This window comes from Metarhizium album, assembly GCF_000804445.1.
Source record: "Metarhizium album ARSEF 1941 chromosome Unknown scaffold_41, whole genome shotgun sequence".
Classification (NCBI taxonomy): Eukaryota; Fungi; Ascomycota; class Sordariomycetes; order Hypocreales; family Clavicipitaceae; genus Metarhizium; species Metarhizium album.
This window is the reverse complement of record NW_024467615.1, coordinates 110,863-123,594: the sequence shown is the minus strand read 5'-3', so window position 1 is coordinate 123,594 and position 12,732 is coordinate 110,863. Positions and strand designations below refer to the sequence as shown.

Here is a 12,732-nt window from a genome sequence, read left to right as displayed (position 1 = left end):
CTCTGTAATTCTCGTCGCTGCCTCTTACAACTACGCTTCTCTGTTTGGTCTGAGATATACAGCATGTCCTGCATTTCTTGGCGTGAGCTGAGCTCGTCTCGAAACAGACTAAAGGCAGATGAGTCGTGTGCTTTTGATGGCGTTATGTCGGGTACGAAATTAATAGCATCATCGGCAGGCTCAGCGTATTCTTTCCGTGCTCGCTTGGAAGGGTCTCCTGGGGGGTTATGAGGGGAACCATTGCCTCCACTCGAAAAGCTGGGGATGATCGGCGTACGACCTCTAGTCTCCCACGGGGAGGTGGCCCCTGAGACCGTCGATGCCGGGAGATTCTGAGACGCAAAAGGTTTCCACAAAAGCATCTCGGCAGCTATATTTTCAATGCAGCACATCTCGTAGTGATGACGCAAGGCTTTGCGATCAACAATCGAAGACAATTGGGCGACAGTATCATGATAGTCCAAGAGGACGTCGTACGGCATAAAGACACGAATTCGATGCGTTTCAGGATGAATAGAGAAAAGCCTGCAGTTAAAGGCCTCGTGGAGATGACTCAATAATAGAATGCCATTTTTCGACGACCAAGTACGATTCCAAGACTCACGCAGCCGCCGTGGACTGTATCTGCTGTCGCCGAAAGAGCTCGGAACTGGGTAGACGTGATAATGCTGCTGGGGCACAATATGGCATGCTTGCACAGCTGGGCCGACACTTGGCTTCATATACCACGATCGCCCTTTGCCTGTCACTGCGCATCTTGTACCTGCGCGGAGGCATGAATCGCGAAACCCCGCCATAATTTGCCGCGCTTGCTCGAAGGGAATGTCGAATGTAGGCTGAGCGACCATGTTCGTGATATCTTCAGCTTCCGCTTCCTCGATATTAGACCCGACATGTTTCGCTGGCGATACGGAGCCAGACGCAGAGCGTTTCGACGGGCTCTGGGACCCTCGAGATGGACGTATTGCTTTTCGATATAGAAACTGAGCGAAGCGAGGGTCACTAGATGCCTTGCTTGGGGGTAAATATCGTTCATCGTGACGGAGGCTAGGGAAAGGTATATGCTTAGCGCATCCGGCTGGACAAGATACCTATTAGCCATGAAAGTGCTACCGCTGAAACATGAGAACTTGCGTACAACGCAAATGAGCCGTGAGCGGCTCAGTATTTCCAATACCGCACTCTACATGTCGTACGGCATGCAACCGAGCTATAGGTAGTTGTGCAAGATCTGACAATAGACTCTCTTGCGGTGTGGAGACGGGTTCATCCAGGCATGAACCTGAGATCAGTCGGGGAGAAGAAATCGATGTAGGGGCATCGTCACTAAGTGGCTGCGAGTTGACACCAACAGAATCTCCGTATCCAAAAGCAATATTCGCCCAAGATTCGGCGCTCTCGTCGAGATCTGCCCTGGGGTCGATCGGGATATGGAAACAAAGGCGCAATTCGTTCACGATGTCGCGATAGGTCAGGCTGGTGCTGCCCGGCGGGTGGAACAGGCCTGCGAATCGGTCGCCTTCTGGGCCACAGAGAAGATGGACATTCCATCCAAGGGCGCGAGAATCGGGTGCTATCGCTTCACTAAACATGTTGTAGAGCTGCACGACAGAAGATCCTAACGTTACCTAGTAAACATGATGCTTCTTTTCAGTTGTTGACAGCAACCTCTCTGATGGAGCACAATTTTTTTGGCGTGGTGGACTCGGCAGCCCGATCATGTGGTGCAAAACCGTTGTCGAGGCAACGCCGCGCCCACCCCAGGTTCTAGCGGGTCGTGCTATTTGTGCGGCAGCATCGACACAATGCTATTATGCCTCCCTTGGAAGGGCCGCCGGTCATGTTGCGTCGTTGGAGATGCTTGAAGCCGATTGGAAGAAGCGTCCTGTCATCAAACATGACTTTGTCATGTGTCTCGAGGGAACGGGTAGGCAAGTAGCACTGGCGGGCGAGTACGAGGCAGCAAATTTACTCCTGAACTCGTGATACTTGTGCCCAGCACAGCCTGGAAGTAGATGGGAAGAAAGTAAACCAGGTTGTACATTAGCATGGAGTGTAGTGAGGTGATGGCAAAGCCACAGACGGATGTACGGTACGATAAGAACTTGGAAGGCATTGCCGGTTCCAGAATCATTATTGTCGATCAGCGGTAGCAAGCCCGCCCAGGCCGGCAAGGCCAAGTATGAGCGGCACCATAGTCCTCCACGACGACCATAGGTACTTGACACCGCCCCATGTAAGAGCAACAAGCACACTGGCCACAGAAGCCACCAGAAGAGCGTTGCCGCCAAGGTCGACGCGTTTTAAGGAGTTGCGAGCGCTGTCCTTAACATACTTGACCGTCAAGCACAGTGCCAGCATGACCCAGGCGACGGCAGCAATGGGCAGCTTCATGTAGAAGATCCATCTCCAAGAAGCCCTCTCGGCCATGAGGCCGCCAATAACAGGCCCAAGGACCACGGGGATAGTAGTGAAGATGAAGATGATGCCCATGTATTTCGGACGCTTCCGAAGAGGCACCAGATCGGCCACGGTGATGTTGACGAGGACATTTATACCGCCACCGCCGGTTCCTTGGATGGCGCGCCCCGCCACCAATGCGCCCAAGTTGGGTGATGCTTATCAAGTTCCTAGAGGAAGCGATATTCATTACAATGACGCACATATAAATGATCACCAGGAGCATAAGGTTGTGGCATAAAGCGCTTATACTGATTGACTCGCGACATGAATGTTGCTAGCAATTGGTATATGAGCGCCATGTACCGAGCGATTGGATCAGGATCAGGAACCTGGCGCGCACACTCATGCTAACACAGGCAGGCGGTTCTCGGGTATAAATAGGTGATGAGCGAGCGTATAGTAGATAGCAAGTCTAGCAGCTTGTTTTATTCTGTACCTAGATACTACACACACACACTCACATGAGCCCACCTTCGGAACTTCCACCTTAGAACTAGCAAGTGACAGTGATGAGAACAGGTCATGACTACTAATAGTTACCTTCCCAGCATAACGTTGCCATACCGTCTCTTTACACCGTAAGCCACACGTTGCCGCCCTGGGACACGCTGCCATACCGAGGCACACGATAATCAACAGAACTACAACTTCGGCAAAGGCTTGTCGCTTATGTGTTCTCTTGTAGCCAGTCGTCGCACCACAGCTCATTAGCAGTACTTCGTTGTTCCGGAGCCCACTGGAGCATCTTCCGCATGAATTCCAGGAATTGTCTTCTTTCGTCCCCAGAAAGAAGCGCCTCCAGCTCTTCTAGCGGTGTTGGGGGCGGTAGTTGAATTCCTCCAATATATGTGCCTAATAGGTTGAACTTGTTAGACGAAACCAAGACATGATGGATATATTGCGTATAGGGACTGCTTACCTTGATCCGAAAAGAATTTATTAGTGAGCTGGCCCCGTGAAAGGAGATCCTTTGGCGGAAGCCCTAATACCCCAATAATTTCTGCGAGATGGGCCCTCCTACGATACTCGAGATGTTCCCGGTCGATGGCATGGAATAATAAGTCACCCTCAAACAGATTCCAGGCCTGCATTTTTGGGTTAGAATAAGTAAAAAGAACCCATCCTAGGCGGCGGGCGACTTACCATACACCCGACATTCCAGATGTCAATCTTGTGATCCCAATGGCATTTTAGAATCACCTCAGGTGCCCGGTAGACGTGGGGCTGTACACAGGCGATGTTCTCGCGGTCTGCAAATACTGCAGCACCAAAGTCGCATAGAACTGGCGGGCCAATCCTGCCCGTGGATTTAAACGCCCGAGATGTATAGATAGTCCTCCCTTTCAACTCCTTGCGAGGGCAGGGAGCCTGTAGTTCTTGCCCCGCAAAGTCGGTTAAGATGGAGGGATCAGTGATGCAAAACATAATATTATCAGCCTTAATATCTGTTTTGAATAGTCAGTCTCTTGCGATACTATTATATAAAGGACGTGGGGTCCCGCACCGGTATGAATTATTTGACACTCGACGTGCAAATAATCAAGGGCAAGGAATATGTCTTTCAGAATATAGCGTAGGCCCGAGGGGGGGAGCCTTCGGGGGGAACTGCGACGGATGCCTACCTCGAGGCTGTCACCTAGCGGTGGATGGGCGAGGACTAAGTGTTCTCCATCTGGCCCGTTTACTTGAAAAGAGTCTAGTAAGGTTCTAATAGCGTTCCGACCTGCATGAGAAGATGGGAACTGCTCTATGCGCTTATATATAGATATTTCATTTTTAATACTATCACCAAGCGACTGGGAGCGTATAAAGACTTTGAGGGCGACATAGTCGTCCTGGCTATTATCTTATGTAAGAATTAATTTAGATAGACTCTATAAGCATCGTAACTGAAATACCTTAGATCGTGTGCTAGCCAGACTGTCGAGGTAGCGCCAAAGCCAAGCTTTCCAACTACTTGGTACCGGTCGGCAAATACTTCGCCAATCTGCACGGGGTAGTAACGCGCTGGGAGATAGTCTGGCAAAGTTTCCTCCTCTACTTTCTGTTCGGGTGGGATTCTAATGAAGTTAGGGTTGGAATATACACGGGGTCGCAATGGCGCCCTGCGACAAATTCGAGACAACGCTTTTGAAATGAAAGACATGTTCGGTGAGAGCGTTGGTTAGAGCGGCTTGGAGGAGGCTGAGGTCAAGAAATTAACTACGATTTGGAATCTTACACTAGTCACGTGACTTCAGCGGCTGCCTCGTGGCAGGATCTTGAGACCGGAGGGGCACCCCTACATATTGGTCCAGTAATTTCTCAACTGGAACACTAATACTCCGTAGACATAGCGAACTTTCGTCAGAAATAGTGGGCATCCTTTGACCACTGTCGACCTTCCGGGTCTTGTGATCCCTATGATTTATGATAGGAATTGCCTCAATCTTCACTAATGACTGACGCACAGTCCCCTGACCGTGATAGACCCGAAGTTGCTCTGTCGGCGTGGCCCATCTCTCGGATCAAATGGTCAATCACGCATGCAACTGGAGAGGAGGCAAGCCGCGGTGCTAGTCACGCTATGCCGTGCGGGCCTCTTAGCGCTAAGCTTGATTTGGCACCTTGGGCGCTTAATTCTGGTAGATCCGCTGCACTAATGCAGGAGTCGTTTGAGTGGGCGAGCAATAACCTTGGCCGTGCCAAGCTATAGCCACGGTGAATATTAATAGCGTCTCTACAACTCACCAATAAACGTGGTGCATTACCACTTACAGCGCTTCTTGAAACTTAGCTACGCGGCCTTTGTTTTATCGGGGACGCGCTGTCACATCACGCGTCAGCGAGATTCGTCCTCGATGTTGAGGAGTCAGGACCATGGTCATGTCGGTGTAAATTTCGCCTTGGAGCTTTGTACATACTATGTAGACCCTCTACCTGAAGCACATGAGAGGATTCTTAGAGAATAAGTATCATTAATACTAGCTCTTCTTTTCGATTTCAAAGTAGCGACATAATTAACTTACCCCGACTACATTACAAACCGCGATATATCTCTGTATATCTCTCCTTCTTTAGTCTCTAGAGCGCTCATTGGGTTTCTCGTTTTTCTCTTAACTTGAAATGTCTCGTTTCTTTTCTTCCTCGGCCGCGAATGCCAAGGCTGCTTTCAAAAGACTTCTAGGATATCCTCTTGAGAAGCTCGAACCACGGTGGAAGTTGGCTGTGGAGACTTACAAGAAAAAAGGAGGTCCTCGCGTTAGTTAAGTCAAGCAATATCTAATTTATTGTTCTTTCAAGCAAGTAAAGTGACGAACCTAGGAAAAATAAACAGAAAACTAGTCAGAATGTAGCTGATATTATAGTCTAGTAAGTTTGCAGCTCCACTATTATCTTTATATATTATACTAATACGCTACTCTCTGTTAGCTACCCGGCAGACGGCTCCAGTCCAGTCCATACCTCCCGATATAACCCGAGCGATACGAGACCGATACTCAGTGTTAAGCTTAAGTTGGCGGATGGCAGCTTTGCTCCGGACACCCATCATATCTTCAACGACGGTACGGGCACGGCTAAGAAGGATGATGATCCTGAGTAATCCAGGAAGGCGGTGGAAGAATGCTTGAGCTTTTCGGCGTTTCTATTTACATATAAGGAGAATTGATATTGTACTATATTGCCCCCTCTAACTTGTAAAAGCAGGAAGCTTGTAGCACACCAAGTTTAGACACTAAATACAAACCGATTGTAGTGCTAAACGCTCAAGTCCTAAAGGTGCAGCAATTGTAGTTTTACAGGGACGGCCCGTAGCACTACTGTTAATTTCGTCCGATTCGAAACTATCTAATAGCTGCAGTAGCGACTACTTTTTAAACTGCCTTTCTTCTATCCAATAATCGACTTCAGGTCTCTGAGGATCCAAGATCAATTTGGGGATCGAGGACCCAAGAGGTCTCTATACAAGAAGTGGTCAGGGGTAGAAGCCTCAGGCAGTCAGGGTCCTCGTGACCGTTGACGTTTTGTGTAACCGTGATGCTAGCCTAACCTACTTTATGTTAGCGTTATTAGCTTGTGTTACAGCTAGATGATCTTTACCGTGTAATATCCGCTTACTGTACCCTAGCATTGCTATTTTCTTTACTCTGTATTAAAAGTAACTTAAGTACTCTATATATGCTACGTAGATTTTAAACTTCTATTACTCTATTATGCTATGTGTTAATACACTTAGCACGTATAAAGAGGGTTCCCCAAGAAAGAGAAGGGGAATTAAAAGAGGCAATGCATACTTATCTTGCCGCCGTAAGAAAGTCAAATGTAGGATGCATAACACGCGCCAAGTATTCTGTTAGCTTGGACGGAAGCTGATCCGTCGCGAACAGCTCACGGAGAGCGACTCAAGTGCGCTAACTGCAAGTTAACTGACCAGCACATTGCTAGCTACTCTCTTACCTCTCTTACCAGGATCCTTATTCAACACGGCGCACAATTTAATACTACCTTTAGTAGTAAGAGCTTTGCTAGCTGAACTATAAAGTAGGGCGGGCACAATTAAATGTATTAAAACTTCTTGTACCTATCTAACGCTAGTTTGTAGTTTGCAGAATTTTCCCGGTTGTTGAACAAGCCTCAGAAGAAGAATAATCTGCTCGGCGGGGAGTACCCTCGATATGCCTTGCCTCGCCGAAGTTCGCAACAGCCGGTGCCCTCAACCCGCTTCTGCTCAAGTAATTCGAGCTAGTCAGACTCTACATTCGCTATTAGTCTCAATCTGAATGCTGCCGAATTTATTTTGTGATGTGCTCCAGCTTAGTTAGGGCCCAACCAAATCCGACCGTGTCTTTACTAAAGTGGGGTTCTCGAACTCCTCCTTAGGGGCGGATACGTCTTTGCCTTTTCATCCTCGACATCTATTCTACTTCATGATGGCCGAAAACGAAACGGCTTGCGGACATCTTGGAATGCAGCATCAACTCGTGCAGGACTGTTCTGGTACTACGCCTCCCGGCCACCAAGGCCGCATGCCCTTGACGCCGCCGGGCACTGCAGAACTACCCAGGCGAGCCGCACAAGCGCCCTGTGCAAACGCGTTGATTCGCCTACTTGACACAATCAACGCTCAAAGACAGACCGACGAGCCCGCGAGCTGGGTTGAAGTTACAGTTGAACGAGATTTATATCTATCACATCAAGAAAGAATCGAGCGATCATTCAGGCGAACTGATTACGACCCAAACCGCAGTCTGCTTAATCTTCGGATGCCTTCGCCTGTGCACGAGTTCTTCGCGAACATCCTAGCTCTTAATTTACAAATTCAACTTCATAGAATAGCCACCCAAGACAACGACACGGGTACTTTTGCCTCTAGAATTCGAATTGGAGGCTCGGCCACTATTCAACTTGCTGAGGGTGATTCTGAATTATTCCAAACTATTCAGCGTCAACCAGACGCACAATTTCGCCACGCAAATACCCAGTACCCAGGCGTTGTAATAGAGGTGTCCTACTCCCAAGATGGTAAAAACCTAAGGAAGCTTGCCCAGGATTACATCCTTTATTCAAATGGAGATATTAAAGCTGTTATTGGCATTAATATCAACTACACAGGGAAAGAGTCTACTGTGTCACCTTGGCGCCCGAAATATACACGCATTAAAAATAGCGATAGCGATATTGAAGAACTAGAATGTCAAGAGGTCATTTCATACGAGGTATGTAGACGCAGTAGGTATAATGTGGGTATAAAGGCTGACCCAGAAAGACGTTTCGATCCGTTGATGGATACGCACATAATGGGGAAAAACACCTCAAGCTCACACTCGGCGACTTTGCTACTGATGCATTGTCTACTTCACACAGTTTAGTGCCGATATCTATCTCTTACCGCAGGCTCTTTGATATAGTCCAGGAAGCCGAGGAGATGGAGCCAACCAAGGTGGCTAATGTAGCTGACAGTGTAGTCAAATCAAGAAGAGTAACAAGGAAACGGAGATTGTCATTTAGCTCCGCAGAACAGCTATGCTCAGAAGTCCAAGCAAAATACGCCGAGTCGGAGGAGGTTGTAATATCTCGAGCTGAACGAGATGACGAGGACTATGAAGAGCAGTCGACTAAGCGGCCGACTGAGCGGTCGACTAAGCGGAGGGGATAGACTTCTTGAGGCTTATTTCTAGAGAGTGGCTGTAAAGTTAATGCGCTGCTCTTGTTTGTAGATAAAACAGTATGGAAGGAAAAGGCGAACTGTAATGGGCAGAAATTTATGCACAGTTTAGTGGCAGGCTTGCATTACGTTCAAAACAGGCTGTTCAGGTTTGTTACCGTATAAAGTTGAAGTGCCGTAGGTGATCTCTAGGTGGTGTTTGCAAGATCATGTCTAGCATCAGCACCTAGGAATACACACTTTTTCTAGCCGACTTTCGTCATTATATATTAGCATTCGCCTAACAGGAAGCGCCAAGTAGTTTTGAAACTGCTTCGTCGATATTGCTGAGTTGGGGTCAGAAATTCTGCCGCAAAAATAGAGCAACTCAGCAATAAAGTCTTCAAAATCAATACGTGTCAGTCGGCTCTTGATATACTCGACACATAAGAACCGCATTTTAGGTGAAGGCAGGAAGGATCTGCCACTGCTTCCCACGTCGAAGCTTGGTCATTTGCACAGGCATTTTCCGCTTTGGTACCTGCATCCATACCACGATGACAGTCCCCCTGTCACAGCCAGGATTCATCTACAAAGACCAAATGGTATGTCTCAACCTCGAGTTCTCTGAGCATATACAGATAAGGCCCTGGATGTTATCATCTCGTTGGTGTGTGGTGTGGTGCATCTTTTTTCGTGGCAAGTCCTTCAGGGCCCTGCTGACAGCATTCTTTGATACGTTTCCGTTGAACTTGTTGAGGTAAGAGTCTACTATTTCCTCGGTATATAAGTCGGGCTCTTCATTCAGTAGATCATACAACGGCTTTCCTCATTGTGGTGTAGTGCCGTAACGAGGGCTGGTCACGAAGATCCGGGCTTGGAGCAACCAACTCAGGTTATCATACTCCATATAGTATTTTGGTCTCAAGGTCTTTGGTTTCTCCATCTGAAAGATCCGACCAACGAAGATGCCTGTGTGTGTCACACGACTGGATTACTGAGGCACAAAGGGGCTGGGGCCCCGTGCCTTTGTGCCTTTCATGCCCGGGCCCGCATGTGCCCCATGAGAGCATCGTGATAGGCAATCTTTGTGCATTGCAGCGACGTAGTCGTGGTGAAGACTACGTAGTCGTGGTGAAGGCTTGACCGCAAGTTTCGAATGCGGCTACGTCGGCCAGTGCGAGTTCTACGTCGAGGCATTTCCGCCGTTTCTCTCTCCGAATTCGTTGGACAACCTCGAGCTCGCATCAACCAGCCACTGTTCTGCGAACTTAGAACAGGATTTTAATCACCGAAACACCACCATGGCCAAGGGGAGAAAAGAGTCGTCACCATTGGCGCCGACATTCATGGTCTCTGCACCAGGGAAAGTCATAGCATTTGGCGAACACGCAGCCGTGTTTGGCAAGCCCGCCATTGCCGCAGCCATCTCCCTCAGATCCTGCTCCTTGTAGCCACCCTCTCAAAGTCCCAACGCACCGTCAAGCTTAATTTCAAAGACATCGGCCTGAATCATACGTGGAAGATAGACACCCTACCATGGGGCGTTTTCCATGGTCCAGAGAAGAAGAAGTTTTATTACTCTCTCGTCGACTCCCTCGACCCCGAATTGCTTGAGGCTGTTACACCGCATGCAGAGGCAGTATCCGAGCATCTTCCAGAAACGCAGCGAAAAATCCATGTACGATCTGCAACCGCCTTCCTCTACCTCTTCCTTTCATTAGGCTCCCCGCTAAGCCCTGGCTTATTTACACTCTCCGATCCACCATTCCAATATGTGCCGGTCTGGGTAGCAGCGCCAGCATTTGCGTCTGCCTGAGTGCGGCGCTGCTCCTTCAAATACGGACCCTTGCAGGACCGCATCCTGACCAGCCTTCCAAAGAAGCCCGGGTACAGATTGAACGTATCAGCCGCTGGGCATTCGTGGGCGAGTTGTGCACACATCGAGATCCCAGTGGTGTGGACAACGCCGTCTCTGCGGGTGGAAAAGCTGTGATTTACCAAAGAAACCACTCCGGACCGCCATCTGTCACTACTCTCGCCAAGTTCCCAAAATTACCGCTCTTCCTGGTCAACACTCAGCAACCCCGATTAACAGCTACGCTGGTGGATAAAGTAAAGGCATTTAAAAACAATCGCCCCGTAGTGACGGAGTCAATTTTGGAAGGAATTGGCCATCTTACAACGTCTGCACTGGAGCTTATTTCGTCTGCTGATTTTGATACCAGTGGACTGTCCGGCACTTTCGAACGCTTGGGAACTTTGATACCTATAAACTACGGGTTCCTGGTTTCACTAGGGGTCTCTCATCCTCGTCTAGAGCGCATCCGCGAGCTTGTGGACTGTGCAGATATCGGCTGGACAAAAACTTACTGGTGCCGGAGGTGGTGGGTGCGCTATTACACTTCTCCGACCGGATGCTAAAGCTGAAACAATTTAAGGGCTGGAGACGAAGCTCTCTGCTGAAGGATTTCAAAAACATGAGACTATCCTAGGCGCCAACGGAGTTGCGGTGCTTTGGCCCGCTGTGTTCAGAAGCGGCATTAGTGGGAAGGGCGGTGAAGAGATTAACCAAGAAATATTTGAGAATGCTGTAGGTGTTGAAGGTATCGAGCGATTAGTTGGAGTAGGAGCGCGTGAAGATCGAGAAGGATGGGAAATTCTAGACTCGAGCTGTTTGGGAGAAATAGGGATCAACGTACGACTGATTGACTTCTACACCAGGCAAGGACATGATGAGAATAGCAGAGCTGAATTATAATCGGAGGGATAGATTTAGTGGAGTTTAGTCCAACCTTGTTTTGGGTTTTTGTCCGATTTGTGTTAGGTTTTCCCCAAACTTTTATGCATGTGCAAAGGTTAGCTATCGAGACTCTGAATACATGTTTGTTGCGTCAATATTAGCCAGACAAAGAGCCAGACAAAGAGTGATCTGTGTGGCAAGCTGGCATCGGAGGTGATTTGCGTTCTCGAGGAGTAGCTGTAAGGCGTCTTGCTATTTTTTTTTTTTCATGTATATATAGTCGCTACTGATCCCTCTTGTTCTTCTAGCAATACAGAATCTTTGACATTCTACAAGATTATCTTTGAAATGAGCCTCTTTGTTCTCCAAGCCTTACACTGCAGCCCTTGTCACATCAGAGCTACAGCTCATCTTGAATCCTTTGTCGACAGACTAGAGCATGTAAAGGCTGGAGAGAATAACAACAGCTTGCCGAACATAAAGATGACAAGTTTTATTATATCCGTGACGAGCTCCCTTGGTGCAGCATGTCATGCTTCCCTGGTCATCCGAAAGCCTAGAGAGCAGCTAGGCAGTCTTGCTTGTCAGGACACCCTTGAACGCTGCCACGTCACATGCTCGCTGAGTTGATATTAACTGGAATACCACCTATCTGTTAAACGTCAGATTCGCCGCGAGTCGCTGTGGGAACCGGCGATATTTAGGTCATGGCTTATCGGCATACGCAGAGAGGCCAGTTTGCTACGTACGCAGCAACTGCTGTGCTGTCTCTGCAGCGTTACGCAGTAGTATTTTGAGATGATAACTGTTGGTCTAGAAGCGACGAACGGGCCTGCTCTTCATTCCCAGGCCCGTCACAGTTGGGTCGCCAACAACGCCCAACAACAGGTTCCACGACACAGCTCACGAGGCCACATCCTAGGCCGAAGGTGTTGGCAACCTCAAAAAAGGCGAGAGTGCTGGGTTGACCGACGCCTTATAGAATGAAGCTCTTCCTGCCTCAGAGGCTCTTCGAAACGAAGGACTCTGAGTACCAAGGCTAATTGTTAGCTTGAATGGAACCCTTGACTCCAAGCCTAGTCTTATCATTCCTTTCATAAAGCCGTGTCATCCATGACTGGGCGCCGCAGCGAAATTCCTGACTGTAAAGCATGCCGAGCTCAAAAGACTGTTGGCAAGATGAGCACGGATACATTCTTCGTTGCTCCATTCGTCACAATGTCTGTGTTAGTTGTGACTTCAACGCGTCACGGTTTTCAGGTACTTGGCCAGGCCGCTGCATGAAATAACAAGACGAGGGCCCGTCCTAGCCATAGTCCCTGTATTTAAGTGTGGCCGACATCTAAGTGCGCTCGATTGGGCAAGGACAGGGAATGAGAGCGGCAATGCAACTTGATCAACA

General features: G+C 48.6%; 3 protein-coding genes across 3 annotated transcripts; 1 reads left to right on the top strand and 2 right to left on the bottom strand.

Annotated features, from left to right (window-relative positions):
- Positions 1-2,133: 2,133 nt before the first annotated feature.
- Positions 2,134-2,493, bottom strand: MAM_08055 (multidrug resistance protein Fnx1; the record flags this gene model as incomplete). The annotated part of the gene is made up of 1 exon (XM_040826853.1): positions 2,134-2,493. The coding sequence occupies one exon, from the start codon at positions 2,491-2,493 to the stop codon at positions 2,134-2,136; it is 360 nt and encodes a 119-aa protein (XP_040675191.1).
- Positions 2,494-3,130: 637 nt separating this feature from the next.
- MAM_08054 (Protein kinase-like domain protein) lies at positions 3,131-3,888 on the bottom strand (the record flags this gene model as incomplete). The annotated part of the gene is made up of 3 exons (XM_040826852.1): positions 3,131-3,315; positions 3,383-3,548; positions 3,607-3,888. The coding sequence occupies 3 exons, from the start codon at positions 3,886-3,888 to the stop codon at positions 3,131-3,133; spliced, it is 633 nt and encodes a 210-aa protein (XP_040675190.1).
- Positions 3,889-7,373: 3,485 nt separating this feature from the next.
- Positions 7,374-8,599, top strand: MAM_08053 (uncharacterized protein; the record flags this gene model as incomplete). The annotated part of the gene is made up of 2 exons (XM_040826851.1): positions 7,374-8,159; positions 8,210-8,599. The coding sequence occupies 2 exons, from the start codon at positions 7,374-7,376 to the stop codon at positions 8,597-8,599; spliced, it is 1,176 nt and encodes a 391-aa protein (XP_040675189.1).
- Between the last annotated feature and the right edge of the window lie 4,133 nt (positions 8,600-12,732).